The 27,247-nt window shown below is 39.6% G+C and overlaps 1 protein-coding gene across 8 annotated transcripts in view; it reads right to left on the bottom strand.

Moving 5' to 3' along the window:
- The window catches only part of PHTF2 (putative homeodomain transcription factor 2), a 97,886-nt gene that overhangs the window by 50,267 nt on the left and 20,372 nt on the right, over positions 1–27,247 (bottom strand). For 4 of the 8 annotated variants that reach the window (XM_036327658.1, XM_036327657.1, XM_036327659.1 and 1 more), the window contains exons 2-3: positions 26,685–26,764; positions 4,076–4,132 (exon numbers count right to left, since the gene is read on the bottom strand). In XM_036327658.1, coding sequence (XP_036183551.1) covers positions 4,076–4,132; positions 26,685–26,729 — 102 coding nt within the window. In that variant the 5' untranslated portion in view covers positions 26,730–26,764. Of the gene's footprint in view, positions 1–4,075; positions 4,133–26,684; positions 26,770–27,247 lie in introns of those variants that run through there. The other 4 variants (XM_036327662.1, XM_036327664.1, XM_036327661.1 and 1 more) reach the window with 3 other exon arrangements.

The following is a 27,247-nucleotide window of genomic DNA, read 5'->3' as shown; positions in this document are numbered from 1 at the left end:
GTTTGCAGCGAATAGCTCGGGACACGAGACCCCAGTGTCCTGGGGAATGGGCAGGGCTGAGGATCAGCCATAGCTGTTTGCTCCATGCTGTTGATTCCCTGAGACCCTGCCCCACCCAAGCTGTGCGCAGAGGCTTTTGCATATGAATGGCCTGACCCTTTGCAATCTAAAATTACCTAACAAACTGCAGCTGATCAGAGAGACCAAAAACATCCAAAAGAAGGCCCAAGGCCCCACAGCAGCTTGCATTGCTTCAAAGCTGGGCTTCATCTGGGCACCTTCAAACCCCAAACAAAGAAGAGGAATCTGCAGATCTCCTTGTAGCTCCTGCTGAGTAGGCTCAGGCAGAGGCTAAATTAGCACCTCCTTAGAGATCCAAGAGCCAGTGTACCCAGTGGTCAGAGTGGGACCATCCAGATTACAACTCCTCAGATCCATAAGGGACACACTCAGGGGGCAGACTCAGTCAGCACCAAAGCCCCACTGAAGCAAGTCTTGCCTCATAAGGGTGTCAACTCCTCCCAGTGATACCTACAACAATCAAGGCTTAACTACAACAAGACTGTGCACAAAGCCCACAAAGAGGTGCACCAAGAGTGTCTTCCTCAGGTAAATGGGGAGGCTAAGCCACTGGGCCCTATAGGACACCTAGCACACAAAGTCACTCTATCAACACAGGGAAGCAGCCAAAATGCGGAGACAAAGAAACAGGACACAAATGACAGAAATGGAGGAAAGCAAACTACTAGATATAGAGTTCAAAACCACGGTTATAAAGTTTTTCAATAATTTTCTAGAAACCGCCGATAAATTAAGTGAGACCTTCAAGAAATCTAGTGAGACCCTTGAGGATATGAAAAAGGACCAACTAGAAATTAACCATACATTGACTGAAATAAAGAATATTATACAGAGATCCAACAGCAGACTAGAGGATTGCAAGAATCTAGTCAAAGATTTGAAATACGAAGAAGCAAAAAACACCCAACCAGAAAAACAAATAGAAAAAAGAATCCAAAAACATGAAGATAGTGTAAGGAGCCTCTGGGACAATGTCAGATGTACCAACATCTGAATTATAGGGGTGCCAGAAGAAGAGAGAGAGCAAGATATTGAAAACCTATTTGAAGAAATAATGACAGAAAACTCCCCCTACCTGGTGAAAGAAATAGACTTACAAGTCCAGGAAGCGCAGAGAACCCCAAACAAAAGGAATCCAAAGAGGACCACACCAAGACACATCATAATTAAAATGCCAAGAGCAAAAGATAAAGAGAGAATCTTAAAAGTGGCAAGAGAAAAAAAAGTCAGTTACCTACAAGGGAGTACCCATACGACTGTCAGCAGATTTCTCAACAGAAACTATGCAGGCCAGAAGGGAGTGGCAAGAAATATTCAAAGTGATGAATAGCAAGAACCTATAGCCAAGATTACTTTACCCAGCAAAGCTATCATTCAGAATTGAAGGTCAGATAAAAAGCTTCACAGATAAGAAAAAACTAAAGGAGTTCATCCCCACCAAACCAGTATTATATGAAATGCTGAAAGGTATCCTTTAAGAAGAGGAAGAAGAAGAAAAAGGTAAGCATACAAATTATGAACAACAAATACACATCTATCAACAAGTGAATCTAAAAATCAAGTGAATAAATAATCTGATGAACAGAATAAATCGGTGAATATAATAGAATCAGGGGCATAGAAAGGGAGTGGACTGACTATTCTCGGGGGGGGGGGAGTGTGGGGGGTGCGGGAAGAGACTAGACAAAAATCATACACCTACGGATGAGGACAGTGGGGGGGGTATGGGGGGGGAAGGGCAGAGGGTGAGGTGGGAACCAGGTGGAGGGAAGCTATGGGGGAAAAAAGAGTAACAACTGTAATAATCTGAACAATAAAGATTTAATAAAATAAAAAAAAGTATTAAGCCTCAAGCTCAATAAAATTATGTACTGAAGCAATCTATAAGTCTGTACCTATTGATCTAATAAAACATAGGAAGTTCTATTTATCAAAATAAATAAATAAATAAAAATGAGGAAATTACATAACACGTAATTTGTGATGAGCAGCTTAAAACTAAAAAAATTTTTATAGACATTTTTTTCTTAGATTTTCAAATTTCATAAATCATCCAAATGTACCAACTGGTAACACAACTTCTCAAAATACTTAATATTCCCAGTCCAACAAGTTAAAGACTGTCAAAAGGATAAAAAATTTTAAGGAATCTTACTAGACCTCTCTACTGCTCTTTATTTGTTTGACTCTTCCAACTCTTGACAACTTCAATTTACCAGACTACAGACTACTGTATCATGGATATCTTACTTCTCTTCCTCCTTCTTTACATTTCTTCTTCCTTTACCCATCCATTAAATATTTCTTTCCCAATATTCCATTCATAGTTTTCTTCTTTCATCATTCAATGTAAATCCAGTCACTCCTATAGCTGTATTTATACAATGTGTAGAATATATCATTTACACACACACACACACACACACACACACACACACACACACACACGCACACTTACTTTACATAGTGAGGACTCCCAAATCTTTCACCAATGTATCATCTGGATATTTCTAAAACAGAATTCTTTATCTGCTTCTCTTCTAGTATTTGCCATCACACTTAGCAAAGTTGTTAAAATATAAATTTAATCGAGGAAACTTTTCTACTTAAAATCCTTCAATGTTTTCCATAATTGTTTTCCAGATTTTTTCTAGACTCTTGTAAGGCAGTGTGATGTGACTTCCATTTTCATTTCTAGTTTTACTTCTAACTACCCTAATCTTCCTCTTCCACCCAACCTATTACCAATCAAGCTCCTTCAAGAGTCATGCTCCTTCATTCCTTTATGTATATTTTCATATGCTCTTCACCTTGTCTGGAATGATTTCCTCATTCTCCCTAAGATCTCTCAAACTTAGCTCATGAGTCACCACCTTTGTGAAATCTTTCCTAACCTTCACAGAGCTGCTTCCCCCTGAGCTCCCCAAAAGAGACCTACACATCTTTCTCTTAACTGGATTAGTATCATCTGTAATTATGCATTTCATCTACAAAATTATAATCTATGTCATTATTTTGTTCCTATAATTTAACCCTATGTTTAACACATAGCAGGTACTTACTGAATTTTTGTTAACTATTAATTCCTCATGAAAATAGCTTACAAATTAAAATTAACTAAAGGTAAAGAATCTTGCACTTTATTACAGATGTGCAAGTTGTCTAAACACAGACTGTTTGGATAGATTTTTAAGTTAATGAGAGACATTGGTTTTCAATCTCATGTAAGCCTTTACGTACAAAATAGAAAATGTCAAGCAACTCAAGTAACATTCTCTGGGCCCAGATTAAATTTAGCTCGTGCAGGACCACACTGATTAGTATTACCTATGCAAATGAAAAATATAAATCTTATCACAAAAAAGGAGTGACTGCTGAGAAACAATAAATTTAGTTAAAAAAGTTTTCATGCTAGCAAGGTAGCCTGAGAATCTCATCAGCCTAAGTGATTACATGTTCAAGAAGGAACTACCTACTACAAAAACATTTTAATTAATGCTTTATTTTCCTAAATTCTTTTTTAAAATGACCAAATTTTCAGCAGCTCTGTTTGCGTCCAAGTCATTCTGTTAGTAGCACAAAAAAAGCAGTTCTCTATTAAAAAGAGCAGCATTTGCGCAGGATCACTCAGGTGGGAAAAGTCCTGAAACACTTACCAGTTTAATAAACTGTATAGAGCAATGACAGCATCAAAAGGGAAGAAAAGCAAACTAGAAGTATAAGGTGACAAGTGAAAGGGGAAAAGAGCTGACAAAAAAATAATTATTAAAATTAAAATTTAAAAGAATAGAAATATGCTAAAAAGAAAAGAAAATCAGAGGTAAGACAGAACTAAGCTATCATAAAAGAGTTTACGGTCTTCATTTAAAAGTTTGGATAGAATAATATTAATTTATACCTTAAAAGTATATGGAAAGATATTATATAAAATATGGTTAATAATCAATCTAAAGAACTTTGTTTCAGAATATACAAAATGAAATAAACACATTACCTTGATTTCTCTTTGTTCAACAGATTTTTCCCATATTTGTTGATCATATGCTCCAATCTATGAAAATAAATAAAAAACAACACTACATTAAATGACCATTGTGGGTACCCATCCTATGGATATAACTCTGCTTGCATTACAAGCAACTCAGCAGTCATTCGGCACAGGTTAGCTTCAGTTCTGTCTCAGACTTCTGTGATCAATACTGTACTACAGTGGTTCTCAAAGTATGGTTTCTGGACCAGCAGTTTCAGCATCACCTGGGAACTTGTTAGAAATGCATACTCTCTTCCTAGAAACATACAATCTTCCAAAACTGAATCAAAAAGAATCAGAAAATCTAAACATTAATACAATTAATGAAATTAAAGCAGTAATAAAAACACTCACGCCGAAACCGGTTTGGCTCAGTGGATAGAGCGTCGGCCTGCGGACTGAAGGGTCCCAGGTTCGATTCCGGTCAAGGGCATGTACCTGGGTTGCGGGCACTTCCCCAGTGGGAAATGTGCAGGAGGCAGCTGATCGATGTTTCTCTCTCATCGATGTTTCTAACTCTCTATCTCCCTCCCTTCCTCTCTGTAAAAAATCAATAAAATATATTTTAAAAAAAAACAAAAAACAAAAAACAAACAAACAAAAAACACTCACAATAAACAAAAGTCCTGGGTCGGATAGCTTCACAGGTGAATTTTATCAAATATTCAAAGATGAACTAACATATCCTTCTCAAACTAGCTAAACAATCCAAGAGGAGGGAAGACTACCAAGCTCATTGTACAAGGCCAGCATCATTCTAATTTAAAAACCAGATAAACTCACTATAAAATAAGAAAATTATAGGCAGAGACACAAAAATCCTCAACAAAATACTAGCAAACGAAATCCAGCATTACATTAAAAAGATGATACATCACGATTCCTGGGATGCCAGTTGTGCAAATCAATTAACTTGTTACACCACATTAACACAATAAAGGATAACAATCATATGATCCTATCAACAGATACAGAAAAAGCGTTTGACAAAATCCAGCACCCATCTATGATGAAAACTGTCAGCAAAGTGGGAACATACCTCCACATAATAAAGGCCATACATGACAAACCCATTGCCAATATCATACTTGATGGGCAAAAACTACAAGCATATCACTTAAGATCAGGAACAAGATAGGGATGCCCACTTTCACCACTCTTATTCAACTGGAAGTCCTAGTCACAGCACTCAGACAATATGAAATAAAAGGCATCCGAATTGGAAAGGAAGAAGTAAAACTGTCATTATTTGCAGATGACATGATACTATATATAGAGAACACTAAAGATTCCAGCAAATAACTACTAGAACTGACAAATGAATTCAGTACAGTAGCAGGATACAAAATTAACATTCAAAAATTGATTGCACTTTTATTCACCAATAGTGAACTAGAAAGGGAAACTAAGAAAACAATCTCATTTACAATTACATTTTTAAAAAATACCTAGGAATAAACTTAACCAAGGGTGTAAAATATCTATACTCAGGAAATTATGAGACTTGAGAACGAATTAAATAAGATAATAGTCAACAGAACATATACTGTGCTCATAGAATTAACATCATTAAAATGTGCATACTACCCAAATAAATCTAGATTCAACACAATTCCTATCAAAATATCAATGGCGTATTTCACAGATCTGAAACAAATAATTCAAAAATGTGTATGGAAGCACAAAAGACCCCAAATAGCATCAGATAGCTTGAAAAAGAAGAACAAAATGGAATGTATCACACTACCTAATATTAAACTATACTTAAGGTCATAGTAATCAAAAGAACGTGGTACTGACATAAAGAAAAGACATATAGGTCAATGGGACAAAACAGAGCCCAAAATAAACCTAGGCCTATAAGGTCAATTAAACTATTACAAAGAACAAGAACATACAATAGGGTCAAGACAGTCTACTCAATAAATGGTGTTGTGAAAACTAGACAGATACATGAAAAAAACAAAACAAAAAAACTAGACCACCTTCTTACACTACAGACAAGAATAAACTCAAAATGAATTAAAGACTTAAATATAAGCTATGAAACCATAAAACTTCTAGAAGAAAACATAGGCACTAAACTCTTTGACATCAATCGTAGAACAATATATATTTTGGAAATATCTTAAGCAAAGGCAACAAAAGCAAAAATAAACAAATGGGGTTATAGCAAATTGCAAAGCTTTTGCACAGCAAGGAGAACCATAATCAAAATGAAAAAGCAACCCATTAAATGGAAGAAGATATTTGAAAATAATAATCCAGTAAGGGCTAATATTAAAAATACATTAAGAACTCATTAAAAAAAAGCCCCAGAAATAATCCAATTAAAAAAGTGGGCAGAAGACCTGAATAGACACTTCTTCAAGGAAGACATACAAATGGTCAATAGACATATGAAAAGTTGCTTGATATCACTAATTATCAGAGATGCAAAACCACAATGAAATACCATCTCACACCTGTCAGAATAGGCTATCATCAATAAATCAACAAATAACAAGTATTGGCGAGGATATGGAGAAAAGGGAACCCTAGCATACTGTTTATGGAAGTACATACTGAAAAACAGAGTGGAGTTTCCTAAAAAAAAATTTTTAATGAAATTGCCTTAAGACCCAGTGAACCCACTTCTGGGGATTATCCAAAGAAACCCAAAATACTAATTCAAAAGAATATATGCACCCCTATGTTCCTTGCAGCATTATTTACAACTAATGGCCTGGTGCACGAAATTTGTGCACATTAAAAGGGAATTAGAGGAAATATTTTAATATTGCTATTTGCCCTTTCTCTATAACAGAAGTGTCAGAGATAAAAGAAAATTAGTAAAATGTATATGAAAATCTCCCTCCTGTCAGAGTCTGGGGTGCACCGCGGGACCCAGAGTCAAGTCCCCACCAACCCATGTGCACCTTGAAATCGCGTAAGACCCAGATCCAGCCGGCCCCACCCCGTGAAGCCCCCTGGAGCGCAGCCTCATGTCCCCTGGCTCAGCGCCGGGTGGGGGCACAGCCTCAGGTCCCCCGGCCTGGCACCAGGCAGGGGCGCAGCCTCAGGTCCTCGTGCAAGCCCTGCCAGGCGAGGAGAGGAGGGGTGCAGCCTCAGGTCCCCCAGCCCAGCGTCAGGGCATAGAGCACGGCTTCAGGTCCCCCAGCCCCAGTGTGAGGGTGCGAGGGCATGACAACTATTTGCATATTAGCTCTTTATTATATAGGACAGCTAAGATCTGGAAGCAATCCAAGTGCCCATCAATAGACAAGTGGATAAAAAAAAGCTGTGGTACATACATACAATGGAACATTCATTACTCACCCATAAAAAAGGAATGAAATCATACCATTTGAGACAGGATGGATAGTAAAATACTAGTAAGTCAGTCAGAAAAAGGCAAATGTCATATGATTTCACTTACATGTGGAATCTAAAGAGCAAAAAAAAAATTGAAATAGACTCATAGACACAAAGAACAAGAGGGGAGAGGAGTTGTGTGACTAAATAAAAGAGGTAAAGGGATTAAGAAGCACAAATTGGTGCTTCAAATTGAAACTGAACACACAATACAATATATAGATGATGTATTACAGAATTGCATATCTGAAGTCTAAATTTTATTAATTAATGTCACAGCCCAGCCGGTGTGGCTCAGTGGTTGCGGGTCAACCTATGAATCAGGAAGTTAAGGTTTGATTCCTATCAGGGCACATGCCCAGGTTTGGGGCTTGATCCCCCAGGAATAGGCATGCAGGAGGCAGCCCATCGATGAGTCTCTCTCATCACTGATATTTTTATTCCTTTCCTTCTGCCTTCCTCTTTGAAATCAATAAAAATACATATATTTTCTAAAAGCACAGCCATAGCCAGTCTGGCTCAGTGGATAAGTGTCCGCCTGGTGACTGAAGGGTCCCAGGTTCGATTCTGATCAAGGGCACATGCCCGGGTTGTGGGCTTGATCCCCAGTAGGGGGCGTGCAGGAGGCAGCCAATCAATGATTCTCTCTCATCATTGATGTTTCTATGTCTCTCTCCTTCTCCCTTCCTCTCTGAAATCAATAAAAAAAAATATATATTTTTTAAAAAAGCACAAATTGGTAGTTATAAAACAGTCACAGGGACGTAAATAAAGCACAGGGTATATAGTCAATACTATTGTGATAAGTATGTATGGTATCAGTTGGGGTACTGGAAATATCAAAGGGAATACTATGTAAGAGTATATGATTATATAACCACTATGCTGAATATTTGAAACCAATACAAAATGAAATTGAAAGAAAAAAATAGGTCTCATCTGCAAATACTAAATAATAATAGCTAAATCCATTTAAAATCTTCCCATATATTCTGTCAGGTTATGCATCAACTAAAATCACGCCCTTTCCTGCATTAACCCTAAGAATAGTGTATTACAAGGCCACATACATATAATCAAATCATGAATCATGACCAAGTTCCTATTGCTTAAGGAAAGCTAGTTAATGATATAGTAAAACACTGACTCAAGTTTAGAAAAAAGCCTTGAAGAATATTCTTTAATTCAACGGAGAGATGGTTATGATAGAATCTGCCTTTAAGAAGTTTCAAATCCAAAGAGAGTTAGTTATAATTCAAAGCAGAATAAAATAAGCATTATCTATATATATAAGAGCCAAGCGACCAATATGCCAGAACGACCGGTCGCTATGACATGCACTGTGGTGGCCAACCGGCCCAACTGGGGTCCCGATCAGCTCCCCCACCCTGATTGGGGCGGGGCCAGCCCAGCCCTGATCGGCCCCCATCGGGGTAGGCTGGCCGGACCCTTCCGTGCATGAATTCATGCACCAGGCCTCTAGTTATACTATACATTAGTGAGAGGTGGTCTGAAAAAGAACAGTATCTTACTAGATATGGGGGCATGGGAAAAAGATAAAAATGACAATTTTTGGCTTAAGTATCTGGGGCTGCACTAATATCATTAACTACAGCAGAGAATAAAAACAGGTTTAGAAAGGGCTGTTGGAACTACACAACAGCTAGAAATTATGGCTAGAATTCTAGAAAGTTAAGAAGGTACAAAATTTGGAACTTGGCGGCATAAACTAGGTACTTGGATGTTATGTGGACAACCTGATAATCTAGGGAAATAGAATAGCTTAATGAAATCAAGAACAAACTATTAAGAGAAATAAATATTTAACTGGAAAGAAGTATTAAAGTCGGGTAAGAAGACTTAGAAAAATTAGTCAGAGAGGTAGGAAAAAAACTGGAACAATATACTATAGTAATAGCTAAACAAGGAAAGCATTTCAAGAAAGAAGGTAAAGTTAGGAAAGCTAAAAATATTGAAATATTTTGAGGTGGTCAGGTAGTTAAACACAATTGTGTCAAATACTCTTGATCTTATTTAAATAGTAGGCAAAGCCATTAGCTGAGATATGGAAGCTAGAGAGTTTGGGGGATAGGGGACAATAGGGAAGGTAAGAACAATGACTCAGGGACTCAGAATACAGAGCTAACTAGATTGTTAGATTAGGGACACCAGGAAGAACAGACATATCTGAATTGGTATTAGAAGCAGTCAGCTGAGTTATGTTTATATTTTTCCTTTTACCACCATGTCTCTCAAAAGCCCAGGACAAGACAGGAAGACTTAAATACACACATACACACACACCCTGCCACTTAATACATGAATGCTATATGTAAGCAGAGGGTTTAATAAATAAATTATGGCATTCTTATACAATAGAATATTATACTCATTAAAAATTTATGTTTTAAAGGGATGTTTAGTGATGTGAGAAAGTACTTTTGGTATGTTACACAAAAATAGGGCAATAAAAAAACTAAATACAATATGATCCTAATTTGGGGTGGAAAAATTCACAATGTTACCAATAGGGTAACAATGTGATTTGACTATGCTTACCTACATTTACTTTTCCTATGATAGACATGTATTACTTTTACATTATGATTAAAAAAAAACATCATTTACAAATATCAAGATAAAATGGAAGCTAATATTATCTGAGTAGCATCAAGTGTTAGGCACTGAGCTAAGTGCTTTTGAATACATTTTCTCATAGAGGGGGCAAGTTGTTAGGAAACCAACTGCCACTGCTCAAAATCAATTTAATTAAGTCCCATTATGAAAATAAATAAGGTTTTTCCTATGAGTTATAAAATAGAAATTTTCAGCTAAGAAGTTATATCTAAATAACAAAAGTGTGAGAAACTAGTCTTATAAAAGAGCAGATAGCTACCTACATCCTAGGATATTAAGGGGGAAAATGAGTTAAAGAACCAAAATGGTAAATACCAAGTGCTCAAGAAAAGAACAGCATTCTGTATGGGACTCTTGCAGCAGATGGCAATGGAAGGAATTCAGTTGGTTAACACAGGAAAGGGAGGGAATGAAAGGAAAAGAGCCTGGCAAACAGCTTCGTGGTGGAACTGAGAGAACTTCAAGTTCTGAAAGAAGCCAATGAGAGAGGGCCATCACCAGCAACCATAAAAGAGAAAGCAGCAGCCATCACTGTCTCACTTGATTCTTCTCTTCTGTTCCCCTTTAATGAAGAGGTTAAAAAGAGACCTGGCCAGTGTGACTCAGTTGGTTGGAGCATTGTGCCATATGCTGAAGGGTGGCAGGTTCGATTTCTGGTCAGGGCCCATATTCAGGTTCAGGGTTTGATCCCCAATCTAGGCATGTGCAGGAGGCAACTGATATTTCTTTCTCTTTCTCTCTCTCTCTCTCTCTCTCTCTCTCTCTCTCTCTCTCTCTCTCTCTCCTCTTCCTCTCTCTCTTAAAAATTAATTTAAATTTTTTTTAAAACAAGAGAGATTAAAAAGATTCTCAGAGCTAGTAAAACATTAGATAAAGTGTGATTTTAGGGATCCCACAATAACCCCCCAAAATGCCCAAAGCCCTATCTTTAATCTTTAAGATTGAAAAGCAAGTATCTAGGTGATTCAATACCTATCTCTCATTTACACTTAAGTAAAATAAACTACTAAGCATAAAGGCCCTGCTTTATTCTGAGGGGACTACCAAGGACCATGTCTCTACTATATTTGATCGTGAACATGTCCCTCCCTCTCACAATGATCCAAAGCTAGATAGCTGACTCAAGAGAGTCAATCAGATTCTCTCACCATTCTAAATGTTAGATAAATGAGAGAAACAGATGGCTAATAGTGGGGATTAAAATTAACAACAGACTCTATAGAGAAGTTTCTAGAAATTCTGCTGCTGAGAGGCCCAATACAGCCACGGTTTGTCTTTCTTTACCAGGTCTTGGCTGTGTGCTGTTGGCACCATTTATGTGTAGTGAAAAGGAGAAGCAGAATACACTGGTGTTTTTTCCTAAGTCCAAACTTTAATGAGAACATTGCTGTTAAGGCAAACCAATACTACTCTGCATAATTTACGAAGTTTGTTTATTTTCCAACTTGCTGGTACATGGCTGTATGTTCTCAGGACATTTATTAATAAAGGTACTGCCGATTAGGAGCCTTTCCCAAGAAGTCATCTTTTCTACTTAACCTAACCTTGTTTCATAAATTGTGAAGACCTTGCTAATGAGGAAAAAAAAATCATTAGTTTCTTTTATTAATCATGTGAAATAATTCAAATTTGCCTTACTATTTCAATCGATCAGATGGTCAAAAAATTATCCACAGTATACAAAAGTTCTATTTAACAAACCTATAACATTAATTCCCAGGTGTTAACGCTCTTACAGCCAAACCCATAACATTTAACATTACTCAATAATTATTTGGAGTTTTCAATAACTGTTATTTCAACAATTAGAGTGGAAATCATTTTTTAAACAGTCAAAATAGGTATTAAACTATTTAAAATAGCTTTCAGAAAGTTATTTATTACTTAAATAATTTAGTTTTTTAAAAAATGAAGAGTTCATTATTTAAGCTTCTAAATAATCGAAATACAAAGCCTGGACAGGTAGCTTAAAGCATCGTCCCTATATGCCAAAGTTGTGGGTTTGATCTCTGATCAGGGCACATACAAGAAGCAACCGATGAATGCATAAATAAGTGGAACAACAAATCAATGTTTCTCTCTCTTTCCCTCTCTCTCCCCTCTTCCCGTTCCCCCCTCTCTAAAATCAATAAATTATTTTTTAAAATAATCAAAACAGTAAAAGACCAAATATAAACTTTACTTTAACTTCATTTTACCACTAATAGTGCTGGTCACATTTTACATATCAAACTTAAGAAAAAAATCTCCAAAAGAGGGAGGGAGGGAGGGCGGAAAGAGATTAAATGCATATATGCATTACTTATGGACACAGACAATAGGGTGGTGAAGGCCTGGGGCCAATGGGGGGAAAAAGAGGGGACATCTGTAATACTTTCAACAATAAATATTTAATATATAAACATTTACTTTACTATGCCTTTTATGGCCCAATCGAAAATGATGGACTGATCACCCCTACTGCCTCTGCCTGCCTGATTGCCCTAACTGCCCTCCTCTGCCGTCCTGATCTTGCCCCCAACTGCCCTCCCCTGCCAGCCTGATCCGCCCCCAACTGCCCTCTTCTGCCTGCCTAATCTCACACCCAACTGCCCTCCCCTGCCAGCCTGGTTGCCTCCAACAGCCCTCCCCTGCAGGCCTGATCTTGCCCCCAATTGCCCTCCCCTGCTGGCCTGATCACCCCTAACTGCCTCTGCCTCAGCCCCCACCACCATGGCTTTGTCTGGAAAGAAGACAGACATCCGGAATATGGCCTGTTGACCTGGTCTAATTAGCATATTACCCTTTTATTAGTATAGATAGATTATATAGGATAGGACTGCTTAAATGGGGGGGGGGGGCTTTTTCAGCAGGAGGGGATGCGCTTGGCAGACAAAAATACAGAATCCCTATATCTGGACTGATAGCCAGCCATATGCACTATACTGCCAAACCAGTCATTAAAAAATTAAACCGCTTTCTTACACCTTACACCAAACAGCTGTTGCCCTTAAAACCCCTCCTCAGCCCCCACCTTAGGTTCTGCCTTCGCAGTTCACCCAGATTTGGTTCTGACTGCTTGGTTTCTATGCCAGTCAGCGTCAAAAGCTCCTCTTCCTAGGCAGCCATTGGCTACTTGCAGTTCACCCAGATTTGGTTCTGACTGGTCTGTTTCTATGCAAGTCAGCATCAAAAGCTCCGCCTCCTAGGCAGCCATTGGCTCCTCACAGTTCACCCAGATTTGGCTCTGATTGGTCAGTTTCTATGCCAGTCAGTGTCTCCAGGCCTGATCAGAGAGGCGGGGCTGATCAGCAGCTACCCCAGGCTGCTGGCAAGGGGGCTGAACTGCTGACCTCTTGGAGAGAGACAATGAGGTGCAGCTGCTGGCGAGGCCCAGAGAAAGAGGCAAAGGCTGATCAGCAGCTGCCACAGAGGCTGCGGATCAGACCCTGCTTCTCTCTCTGGGCCTCGTCAGCAGCCACGGCAGAGGCTGATCAGCCCCGCTTCTCTTTCTCTCCGAAAGGTCAGCAGTTCAACCCGATCGCCAGTCCCCGCCCACCTGAGCCTGCTGCGCACGCAGCCTGGAGTTCAGTCGTCCCTTCAGTCATTTAGGATGTTATGGACCCTGGCTCTTTTTATATATATAAACTAGAGGCCCAGTGCACAAAAATTTGTACACTTGTGGGGGAAGGGGGGGTCCCTCAGCCCGGCCTGTGCCCTCTCGCAGTCTGGGACCCCTCAGAAGATAACGACCTGCTGGCTTAGGCCTGCTCCCGGGTGGCAGAGGGCAGGCCCAATCCCTAGGTGCAGCCCCTGGTCGGGCTCAGAGCAGGGCTAATTGGGGAGTTGGGGCGCCGCCCCCTGTCATGCACAGAGCAGGGCGGATCGGGAGGTTGCGATGCCACCCTCAGTCACGCTCAGGGTAGGGTCTATTGGGGGGTTGGGGCACCACCCCCTGTCACACTCAAGGCAGGGTCGATAGGGAGGTTGCGGCACCACCCCCTGTCACGCACAGAGCAGGGTCGATCAGGGGGTTGGGGAGCTCCCCCCTGTCACGCACAGAGCAGGGCCCATCATGGGGTTGGGGAGCTCCCCCCTGTCACTCACAGAGTAGGGCCAAAAGGGGAGTTGGGGCACCGCCCCCTGTCACACACAGAGCAGGGCGGATCAGGGGGTTGGGGCGCCGCCCTCTATCATCCACAGAGCAGGGTCGCCTCAGGAGGTTGGGGCGCCTTCCCTTGTCATGAACAGAGCAGGGCGGATAGGGAGGTTGTGGCCCAGCCCCTGTCACACACAGAGCCGCAGGGCTATCAGGGGGTTTGGGCGTTGCCCCCTGTCACGCTGATCCCGGTGCTGGGAGGCCTCTTGGCTCCGCTGATCCCAGTGCTGGGAGACCTCGCGGCTCCACTGATCCTGGTGCTGGGAGGCATATTACCCTTTTACTATATAGGATAGAGGACTGGTGCATGGGTGGGGCTGGCTGGTTTGCCCTGAAGGGTGTCCTGGATCAGGGTGGGGGTCCCCACTGGGGTGCCTGGCCAGCCTGGGTGAGGGGATGATGGCTGTTTGCAGTTGGTTACACACCCTTCAGGGTGGGGGTCCCCACTGGGGTGCCTGGCCAGCCTGGGTGAGGGGATGATGGCTGTTTGCAGCAGGTCACACACCCTTCAGGGTGGGGGTCCCCACTGGGGTGCCTGGCCAGTCTGGGTGAGGGGCTGAGGGCTGTTTTCAGGTTGGTAGGTGACTGAAGCTCCCAACTGCTCCTTTTTTTCTTTTTTTCTTTTTTATTCTGGGCCAGCTTTAGCTCTGGCTCCAGCTCTGAGGCCTCTGCTGCTGAAAGCAGGTATCTGGTTTGTTTGGGTTTTATAATCGAAACAATGTATAACTCCAGCTCTGAGATCCCAGGCCAGCTGAAAGCAGGTTTCTGGGGTTTTCTTTAGCTTCTATATTTGTTACAATGTTTCAAACTGCAAGCTCAGAGGCCGGCAAGTCAGGCAGGGAACGTTGGAGTCCTCCATCACTGAAGCAAGCAAGCCTCATGTTCGCTTCCAGCTGCCTGGCTGCCAGCCGCCATCTTGGCTGGCAGTTAATTTGCATATCTCCCTGATTAGCCAATGGAAAGGGTAGCAGTCATACACTAATTACCATGTTTCTCTTTTATTAGATAGGATATGGAGAGAGAGAGAGAAAGAGAAAGAGAGGGAGATTATTTTCTTGGCTATACCAGAAGGGGGAAGGGGAATTACATGATCAGTTACTTCATCAATTATCATCACACTTTCAGGAGACTGGAATAATAATTAATTATAATAGATTAAGAACAAGACAAAAAAAAAACCCAACTGTGCCTGGCCATTGTGTCTCAGAGGTTGAGTGACTCGTGGACCAGGAGGTCACAGTTTGATTCCCAGTCATTGCAGGCTCAATCCCCAGTAGGGGGCGTGCAGGAGGCAGCCACTGGATGATTCTCTCTCATCATTGATGTTTCTCTCTCTCCCTCTCCCTTCCTCTCTCTGAAACCAATAAAATATATTAGAAAACAAACAAACCCGACAATGTAAGCTAAAGCAGGAAATGATCAGTAACATGTCAAATGACTAGGATTGATTATTGTTTTTGTGACAAGTAAATAATTTCTTTCCCTTTTGATTTTACCTGAAAAGACCTAAATGTTAAATCACAACAATTCAAAGACTTTCTCAGACCCCAGAGGACAGAGTTAGAATCTCCTGGGAAATCAATACTTAGCATGGCAAAGAAATTCATGCCAGATTAAGCCTTACAGGATTTCAAAACTACAGTAAATTCAAACTAAAATTGTAATACTCAAAGTAAAAAACAACTAAAAGAAACAGTTATGCAATTAAACCACAAAAGGATACCACTTCACACACCCTAGAATGGCTATAATAAAAAAAGACAGACAATAACAAGTGTTGGCAAGGACATGGAGAAACTAAAATCCTCATACACTGCTCGTGGGAATGTAAAGTGAAGCAGCCACTTTGGAAAACAGTTTGGCAGTTATGACCTGGTAATTCCACTCCTAGTTATCTACCCAAAAGAAATGAAAACATATGTCCATACAAAGGTGTGTACATGAATGTTTATACCTGCATTATTCATAATAGCCAAAAAGTAGAAACAATCCAAATGTCCATTAATTGTGAATAGATAAAATATGATAACTCTATAAAATAAGATTCTACTCAGCAATAAAAAGGAATGAAGCATTCACACATACTATAACATGAGTGAAACTCAGAAACATGTTAAAGCAAAGAAGCCAGACACAAAAGGACACATATTGTATGATTCCATTTATATGAAGTGTATAGAAAAGGCAAAACTTACAGAAACAAAAGGTAGATTAGTGGCTGCCTAGTGGTGGGGATGGGAATAAGGAGTGACTACAAATGAGCAAGAAATTTCTTTTGGGGATGATGGAAATATTCTGAATGAGATTTAGTAAGAATTATTAAATTGTATACTTAAGTGAATTTTATGGCATGTAAGTTATACATCAATAAAACTTTTGTAAAAAATAGCTATATTTTTATATGATTTCTTTAAACAAAATATCATTACAAGCATTTATAGGAAATATATATATATATACATTTAAATAAATATATATATATACATTTAAATATATATATATATATTTAAATAAACTCCTTAGATCCTAGGAGTTTTGGAATGAAAAAAAAAAAAAAATTTCCACCAAGTTCTGAATCCAGAAGCCTGCTTCTATTTTTATTTTTTGTTGTATTTGCTAGATAATCATTAATTAATGTAAATATTGGCCTAACATTAACTTGCATATTTATAGACTCTACTTTCCAAAGAATTTTGAGATAGTTAAACATTACTAGTGCAAATTACAACTCACTGTAACCGAGAAAAGGAATGTTAATATAAAGAAATTATACATGCAGTATAAATAGTTGCTAAATTTGCATTATCTGCAATTTTAGGATTTATTTGAAAATAAACTTTTGAAATTATTAAATAGATAATTTTTGCTTTGCATAACCAGATAATTGCTATGACAGTAAATGGTGATGAGATTTTTTAATAAAAGGCAGGGCTTTATAGACAGAAGATCTGGGCAGATCAAGGTTCTGCCACTTAGTGACTGGAACACTTTAAACAAAACAAGACAAATGAAATAACCTCTAAGACTGTTTCCTCAGTGCCATTTTAAAAATTGGACAGTGGTTGTAAACCATTTAGCATAGCGCTTAGTATATAGTAGCCATTTACATTTAGTTTTTATGTCTAGCATTACACAAAAATGTCATCATATACAATTAGAGAAAATCTGTATGACTTCACTTCATCAATATAATCTCTTTTGAATTTTTCAATCAACACTAAAAGAAAAGTATGATTTCTTGATTCCATGATACAATATTTTGAATACGATGGAAAGCTAAGTAAACTTCTGATTTTTAGATAAAATGAACTATGGCATGAACTTGTAAATAGAGATGACAAATATTCAAAACAGTTTAAGCTTTGAAGAAATTTAAGCTCATAGTACATTACTTAGACAATAAGCAATTCATTTTTTTTTTTTCCACTTAGAGTTTACATTCAACACTATTTTTATTAGTTTCAGCTTTATAGCACACTGGCCAGACCATCACATACCTACAAAGTGATGCTCCCACTCCCCATACCTGGCACCACACACAGTCACCACAGTATCACTGACTATTACCCATGCTGTACTCCACATCTCTGTGACTATTAATTTGTACTTCTTAATCCCTTCACCCTTTCACCCAGCCCTCCAAGACCCCTCCCCTACAACAAGCAATTCTTAAATTGAAGTATTTACTGGAAAACCTAGCTCTTTTAGCCTTCAATTTTTGATATGTTCAACAAGTCAAAGCAGCCCTAGCCTGTGGACTGAAGGGTCCCAGGTTTGATTCCGGTCAAGGGCACATGCCTGGGCTGCAGGCTTGATCCCCAGTAAGGGATGTGCAGGAGGCAACCAATCAATGATTCTCTCTCATCACTGAAGTTTCTATCTCTCTTTCCCTCTTCCTTCCTCTCTGAAATCAATAAAGATATATTTTAAAACGAAAACAAAAACAAGTCAAAGCATATCAGAGTATTTCTCTAAACATATGTCTCAAATAACCACCTAAACACTGTAACATGGATTGACTGGGATCCCAACGTGAATGGTGTTAGGTCTGATGAAATAATCGAATTGATATCCTCTCCCCTGGGAAACTGACCTATAAATCATTTCCCAACTGACTTTCCCTTTCACTTAGACCACATTCCGAACTTGCCCTTCCAGGCTTGCCCAGGATCTGACCCACCCAGAGAATTCCCCGCCTAAAAGGATTTTAAATCCTTTAAAACACAGCCAATAAGGAGGGAATATGCTAATTGACTGCCTTGCCCTCAAAGATGGAGGCGCCCACAACCAATAAGGAGGGAATATGCTAATTGACTGACATACCCTCAAAGGTGGTGACGCCAACAGCCAATAAGGAGGAAATATGCTAATTGACTGCCCCGCCCCCTAAGATGGCAGCACCCACAGCCAATAAGGAGGGACTATGCTAATTGACTGTCATGTCCTCAAAGATGGCAGTGCCCACAGCTACAAGATGGAGGCGCCCAGTCCCTTCAGCCCCACCAGGGTAGCAGGCGCACAGCAAGGCCGGGCCCTGCCTCCAGAGTCCCCAAGTCCCCTTAGCCCCCCAGCCACTCAGGGCTGGCCCGAGGCGCAGGCAAGCCGTGGATGGCGGCTGCCCAGTAGTGGCAGCACCAGAGGTGTGATGGGGGCATCGCCTTCCCCTGATCGCCAGGTCACCTTCCACCCAAGGGCTCCCGGACTGTGAGAGGGGGCAGGCCGGGCTGAGGGATTTTCATGCACCGGGCCTCTAGTCTATAATAATCTATAATAATAAAAGGGTAATATGCTAATTAGAACAGACAGCCAAACGACCTTCCAGACATCATTCCGGACGAAGCCATAGCGACGGGGGGGCGAGGCAGGGGAAGTTAGGGGCAATCAGGTAGGCAGGCAAGTGGTTAGGGGCAATCAGGCAGGCAGGTGAGTGGTTAGGGACAATAAGGCAGGCAAGTGGCTAGGGTAGATTAGGCAGGCAGGCGAGTGGTTAGGGGCGATCAGGCAGGCAGGCGAGTGGTTAGGGACGATCAGGTAGGCAGGTAGGCAGGTAAGCGGTTAGGAGCCAGCGGTCCCGGATTGTGAGAGGGATGTCCGACTGCCGGTTGAGCCCCATTGGGCCTAAACCGGCAGTCAGACATCCCCCAAGGGGTCCCAGATTGAAAGAGAGTGCAGCCAGGCTGAGGGACCGCCCCCCCCCCCCGCCCTCGCACGATTTTCGTGCACCAGGATTCTAATAAATTCATAATTCTTTACCCCTTTCGGCTTCGTTCATACCTCCTTCGGCAACCCTAACAGATGGAAGGCCTCACCTGGTCTCTGGTTTCTACTCCCTTGTCAATTGAGGCAGTTAATGCTGCTAATAGTAATAACAGCAGCCATAGCCAGTTTGGCTCAGTGGATAGAGCGTCAGCCTGCGGACTGAAGAGCCTCTGGTTCAATTCCAGTCAACGGCACATGCCCAGGTTGCAGGCTCGGTCCCCAACAGGGGGCATGGAGGAGGCAGACGATCAATGATCCTCTCTCATCATTGATGTTTCTATCTCTCTCCCTCTCCCTTACTCTCTGAAATCAATAAAAATATATGTAATAATAACAGCAAATAGCATTTACTATTGATCAAGTGTCAGACACACTTTTCAAGTATTAACTCATTTAATCTTCACAACTCTATGATGTAGATATTACTACTATCCCTAAAAACTTAAGTTGTATAAAGTTAAAGAGTAAGTAGTAGAGTACAGGAATTTAAATCCAGATACACTGGCTCCACAGTTGAGCCTTTACCAAACAGTAATTTCACTCACATCCTTACACAAAAACCACCCTTACACAAAAACCTTGGCTATGGTCTCTAAGAGAAAGGGTAACACTTAACTGCTAATCATTACCAGATACTTCTACTCTACTAACTCTCTATGGCTACCTTGCCGGGAGGGAAGCTATCAGGCCCTGTTAAGAAAGCAAGTAAGAACATACAAAAACTCATCATGAAGTTCAACGTAGCCCTAAAAATATGTAAACCAGTTAATAATATCAGTAATCATAGGGTAACTACAAGGATTAAATGTGCTAGTGAGCTAACAAGATGTGACAGACACATAAGAGCTCAATAAAGGTCATTTCAATTAATTACCTCATGCTTCCTTTTCCTTTGTATTGCAGCATAAGGAAGGAATATATATGCTTTATTTGCATTCTTTTAGTATTTATCACAGGATATACTCTGGTTTGTTATTCTAAAACACAGTCCTGATTAAACCATGTGTACGTAATATGACTCAAGACTATACAGCACCTTCCTTGTTTACATATTTCTAACCATTTACTATAAATAGCATAAAAAGTTGTATTATATTTTTAAAGTAATTTAAATGCCAAAAGTATTAAAATATCTTGGTTATTTAAATGTCTTTGTATTTTAGGAAATACCTAACAGATTACTGCTGTTCATTCAATCATTTAAAATAAAAACTAAGACTATAAAACAGACCACAATTATTCAAAATCAAATGTGTTGCTTGATTTCCACTTATCTATACAGAGTAAAATTAAAATGGAAAAATAATTAAGATAAATTTCTCCTGGGTGTTTTGTCCAGATTCCCCAGAATTAGAATCTAAGGGACCTGGACCATTGTCATCACTGGTCAAGAAAAGGTTTGCTATAATTGCAAGAATCCAAATGGCAACAAAATTGCTACTAAGAATGCCTACTGAACTTATAGCTTTAATCTTTAGTATAGGATCAGGAAAAGCTATGCAGAGGAAGAATTTGTTAAATGTAGAATGAACTATTTATCTGGATAATAAGTCTGTGCTAAAATACTAATCTTTGTCAAGTGCTTCGTAAAGAATCTGCAATCTTATGCTGTACAGAGCAGTATTAACTTCTTGTACTAATGAGACAACTGAGGCTTTAAGAGGTGTCAGGAGGTTCTACATCTAGTATTTGGGGGCAGAAACCCAAGTTATGTCTTCCAACTCCATCCCCTTTTCCCTCGCAACACATTTGTTTATATAACTTGGCCAGCATTTTCCTAAGTATGTTCCATGGATACTCAAGGAAAAAAAAATTAAGGCCCTAACCGGTTTGGCTCAGTGGATAGAGTATCGGCCTGCGGACTGAAGGGTCCCAGGTTTGATTCCGGTCAAGGACATGTACCTTGGTTGTGGGCACATCCCCAGTGGTGAGTGTGCAGGAGGCAGCTGATGAATGTTTCTCTCTTATCGATGTTTCTAACTCTCTATCCCTCTCCCTTCCTCTCTGTAAAAAAAAACAATAAAATATTTTTAAAAAAAATTTAAGACAAATAAATTGAGAAATGAAGTATTCCTGTTAGGCAATCAGTAACACTGTGTGTTATTCACACTATAAAATCCTGTGGGGCAACTGGTGGGGCGATCAGGGACCCCAATTGCACCCACCTTGGCCTGGTGCCACCTGCTCACCTACTGCACCATCCCACTATGGTCCTGTTCTCATCGGGCTCATCGGGGCCAGCAGCGCCTCAATTGCCGCCTGCTGCCAGCACCACATCACCGACACCTGCCAAGCTCCGCGCTGCCTCCTGGTGGTCAGCGCACGTTTAACTCCCAGTGGGGCGAACTTCCACCCATGGGGATAATTTGCATATTAGCCTTTTACTAGTTAGGAGAAGCCCTGAATACTGACTTAACCAAAATTTATAGCCACTGGGAGGATGGAAGAGCAGGAAATGAGGGGATCTCATAAAAAAGCTAAATCTTTATGATACAGTCAGAAATCAACAAACATCTACAATAAGGTAATCAATTAAAGGCAAGGTAAACATGTTTAAAACATAAAAATACCATTAAAATACCCAAACAGTGTTATTTAACAGGTCACTAATGCATTTTGAACAGGGTAATTATTTCTTATACGGGGCTGACTTAGAGCACAGGTCAGCAAACCGAGGCCCGTGGGCCAAATCTAGCCCACTGCCTGTTGTTGTAAATTGTTTTATTGGAATGCCACCATGCCTATTCATTTCATTCATTTATGTATTGTCTATGACTGTTTTTGCATTATGACATTAGTGAGCAGTTGCCACAGAGACCTTATGGCGCTCAAAGCCTAAAATATTTACAATCTAGCCCTCTACAGAAAAAGTTTGTCAATTCTTGTTTACTGATGTGCATATTAGTATTCCACCAAAAGTAATTATGAAAATCAAAGCTTCACATCCCATATTTTCAACCCATCCTCCCCAACTCCCTACTAGTAATAGGAAGTAGAACTTTGGTTTGAGAACCACTGAGCTATAAAAAATTTAAAATGATTTTAAGAAAAATAAATTTTAAAGCAAAAAGAAAAATATAGAGGCATTAAATCTCGTTAATGATCCTGATGATTCTCTAACATAAAATGTGTGATTATATTTGCTAGATATAAATTGTGACATCAGTTACATTTACTCTATAGAATATTTTGATTGCACACATCCAAAGCTGATAAGTAAATGACCCTTAGATAAGAAGAGTGTCGCTGTGCTAACTGAATGTGAATATAATATTTCAAACCCCTCAGGTCCCAAGAAAAGTCAGTCATGATAGTACATTCTACAAATGATCTTCGTTAAAGTTTGAAATGTTTAACGCCAAATAGATAAAATGTTTAATAAACATTCCCAACTCTCATAAATAGAAATGAGGAGAAAAGCTTTCAAAGATCAATATAGCAAATAAAAAAAATTTTAATTTGAGAGAAACCAAGATGGCGGCATAGGTAAACACCGGAGATTGCTGGCTCGCACAACCACTTCAAAAATACAACTAAAAGACTGAATGGACATCATCCAGAACCACAGGAAGGCTGGCTGAGTGGAAATTCTGCAACTAGAACAGCCGTGGGCAAACTACGGCCCGCGGACCGGATTCGGCCCGTTTGAAATGAATAAAACTAAAAAAAAAAAAAAAAAAAAAAAAGACCGTACCCTTTTATGTAATGATGTTTACTTTGAATTTATATTAGTTCACACTAACACTCCATCCATGCTTTTGTTCCGGCCCTCCGGTCCAGTTTAAGAACCCATTGTGGCCCTCGAGTCAAAAAGTTTGCCCACCCCTGCACTAGAAGGAAAGAGAAAAGCATACAGAGACTCAGAGGAGGTGCAGTGTGGAAGTAAAATACAGAGATACAGAGGCGCTAGGGGAGAGGGCTGGCGGCTGAGGACACGGTTGTCTTTTTCAATCGGGAGGGAGTCTCAAGCTCTGAGCTCCAGTTCCAGGTGAGTCTCTGGGGACCCAGATTCATACGGGAGAAACTGGACTGTCTGGCATCGGTTGGAACTTGAGGGCAGCTTTCTCTCGGGGGTGCTTGCAGCGATTGCCAGGACACTGAGAAGCAGGGCCTCTGAGGGCAGGACTGAGAGCAGCCATAACTGCTCGCTCCACCCTGTTGATCCCCTGGGGCCCCACCCCCACCCAAGCCGTGCAAGGAGGCTTTTGCATATGAAAGGCCTGGCCATTTGCAATCTGATAATTACCTAACAAACTGCAGCTGACCCAAGGCCCCAGGGCAACTTGCATTGCGTCACAGCTGGCTCCTGCTGGATAGCCTCAGGCAAAGGCTAGATAAGCACATCCTTAGAGATCCAGGAGCCAGTGTGCCCAGTGGTCAGAGTGGTACCATCCAGATTGCAGCTCCTCGGATCCATAAAGGACACACTCAGGGGGCAGACTCAGTGAGCACCAAAGCCCTATTGAAGCAAGTCTTGCCCCGGAGGGGTGTCTCCAGCACAGAAGTTCTCCCACTGCTGTGTGAGAGACACAACTGATTCTCACAGCCAATTGGCCTGGAGGTCAATCCCTCCCAGTGTTACCTACAACAATCAAGGCTTAACTACAACAAGACTGTGCACAAAGCCCACAAGGGGGTGCACCAAGAGTGTCTACCTCAGGTAATTGGGGAGGCTGAGCCACTGGGCCCTATAGGACACCTAGCACAGAAAGCCAATCTATCGACACAGGGAAGCATTAAAAAAATGCGGAGACAAAGAAACAGGACACAAAGGACAGAAATGGAGGAAAGCAAAATGCTGGATATAGAGTTCAAAACCACACTTTTAAGGTTTTTCAAGAATTTTCTAGAAACCGCTGATAAACTTAATGAGACCCTCAAGAAATCTAGTGAGACCCTCGAGGTTGTGATAAAGGACCAACTAGAAATTAACATAGACTAACTGAAATAAAGAATATTATACAGACTCCCAACAGCAGACCAGAGGAGCGCAAGAATCAAGTCAAAGATTTGAAATACGAAGAAGCAAAAAACACCCAACCAGAAAAGCAAAATAAAAAAAGAATCCAAAAATACAAAGATAGTGTAAGGAGCCTCTGGGACAACTTCAAGCGTACCAACATCAGAATTATAGGGGTACCTGAAGAAGAGAGAGGGCAAGATATTGAAAACCTATTTGAAGAAATAACGACAGAAAACTTCCCCCACCTGGTGAAAGAAATAGACTTACAGGTCCAGGAAGCGCAGAGAACCCCAAACAAAAGGAATCCAAAGAGGACCACACCAAGACACATCATAATTAAAATGCCAAGAGCAAAAGACAAAGAGAGAATCTTAAAAGTGGCAAGAGAAAGACAGCCAGTTACCTACAAGGGAATACCCATACGACTGTCAGCTGATTTCTCAACAGAAACTTTGCAGGCCAGAAGGGAGTGGCAAGAAATATTCAAAGTGATGAATACCAAGAACCTACAACCAAGATTACTTTATCCAGCAAAGCTATCATTCGGAATTGAAAGTCAGATAAAGAGCTTCACAGATAAGAAAAAGCTAAAGGAGTTCATCACCACCAAACCAGTATTATATGAAATGCTGAAAGGTATCCTTTAAGAAGAGGAAGAAGAAGAAAAAGGTAAACATACAAATTATGAACAACAAATACCCATCTATCAACAAGTGAATCTAAAAATCAAGTGAATAAATAATCTGATGAACAGAATAAACTGGTGATTATGACAGAATCAGGGGCATAGAAAGAGAATGGACTGACTATTCTTGGGGGAGAAAGGGATGTGGGAGATGCGGGAAGAGACTGAACAAAAACCGTGCACCTATGGATGAGGACAGTGGCGGGGGGGTGAGGGCGGAGGGTGGGGTGAAAACCGGGTGGAGGGGAGCTATGGGGGGAAAAAGAGTAACTGTAATAATCTGAACAATAAAGATTTAATTTTTTAAAAAAAATAAAAAACAAAAATTAAAAAATTATTTAAAAATATTTTAATTTTCTTGAATTCAGTTTTCTCTTAAATTGATTGGAAGTTTAAAAATAAAATGACACTAAAATAAAACCATAAAATATTGAATTAACAGTATGATCAGCACTTCCATTTAGTACTTTCAATTTAGTACCTTATATAAAAAAATGTGATAGTGTATATCTGTGGTATGTTCCACCCAGAAAAGAAATAACACATCCAAAAAGTAGACAGTATCCTTAGGGTTGACTAATCTCTAAAGTGTTCTAATTACCACTTATTTCTAATTCAACTAAATTTTAAAACTGTCTGATCTTCCCACACATAGGAAAGCTTTAAATATATATTTTGTTAATAGGGACCTGAAGAATAAGAATCAAAAATGTTTTAAAATGTGAAAATAAACACAATTCACTACATACACTAAAAATATAAGATACTGCATGTAACAATATGCACTTTAGGAAGTGTAAACAACACTCTTTTGGCATAAACAATACTATTTTCAAAAAAAGGCATTTATTCTCTTGAACTTTATAAAAGAATACATTACATCAGTAAAGTGTATTTTGAAATGTGTAGTAGGATAACACAGCTAGTTAAGTAGTTACAAGAATAATCCTAAAATACCAAAATAAACATTTTAATGTTTCAGTTTAGAAAATACTGAAGGTTTATTTTACTGAAAAGGTTCAGCTATTGAATTGTGAACGTATAAGAAAAGGATCAAAACTGCAGTTCCTCTTGATATAAAAGTTATAAAATTTTACAACAGCTCTGCTAACCTAGCTTTCTTTTAAAAGAAATACAAGAAAAAGTTTAATGCTTTTATAAAATGCTAATTATATTCATAATCCTGGACATTATAACTGAAAATAATTAAACTAGCTATTTTGAAATTGTGGATTAAAAATGGAGAAAAAAATATTTTTAGGCATCATCCTTCTCATTTATTTAGAAGTAAAACTGGCACAGAAGTAAAATATTATTCCCCTTTCCATTCAAAAGGTCCTGAAATCTATTTGTCATTACTTTAGGTAATATTTGACATAAATCCATAGCGTTCTCTCTCTCTCTCTCTCTCTCTCTCTCTCTCTCTCTCTCTCTCTCTCTGTCACACACACACACACACACACACACACACACACACACACAAGCATTTTTAAAATAAAAGCATTTAAAAGATTAAAAGCTTTCATTACCAACTTACTTTTTTTTGATACCAGACTATAGCATCAGTGACTTTGGACGCCATTTATTCCACTGAAATCACACGTTCGTCATTTTAAGCTGTTCAAGAGAGAAAAACATACAAACGACTTTACTTCCACCTTCCAAAAGGAAACTGAGCAACATGCACATCTAGTACTCTGGTTACTTGTACAGCAAAGGGTGTATGACTACACTTATATTACACTCTTCCTCATTACTATTTTAGCAACAGGTTCTCTTAAGTAAACAAAATCAGTTGCCATAATAAAAGAAGGATCTTTCTATGTGATTATAACATTTGAATTTTCTTACAAAATAGTTATATTGTGGGGTTTTTTAAATCATTTTTTAAATAAATTTCAGAATTTCTAAGGTTATACTGGAGATTTTTCATTTATAAATTCACATATCATAGGAATTCACTCAGTAACAGATGATTTTGGGTATAGCTTCTATCTAGAAACTAATGTAAATTACTGTTGCTAAAGCATGGCTTGATAGAGACACCAAAATTTATAATCATATTTAATTTTCTCTAATACCCAGTAAACATAAAATTGA

Source organism: Myotis myotis, unplaced genomic scaffold, assembly GCF_014108235.1.
Source record: "Myotis myotis isolate mMyoMyo1 unplaced genomic scaffold, mMyoMyo1.p scaffold_m19_p_11, whole genome shotgun sequence".
In the NCBI taxonomy this organism is placed as follows: domain Eukaryota; kingdom Metazoa; phylum Chordata; class Mammalia; order Chiroptera; family Vespertilionidae; genus Myotis; species Myotis myotis.
This window is presented reverse-complemented; position numbering and strand designations above follow the sequence as displayed.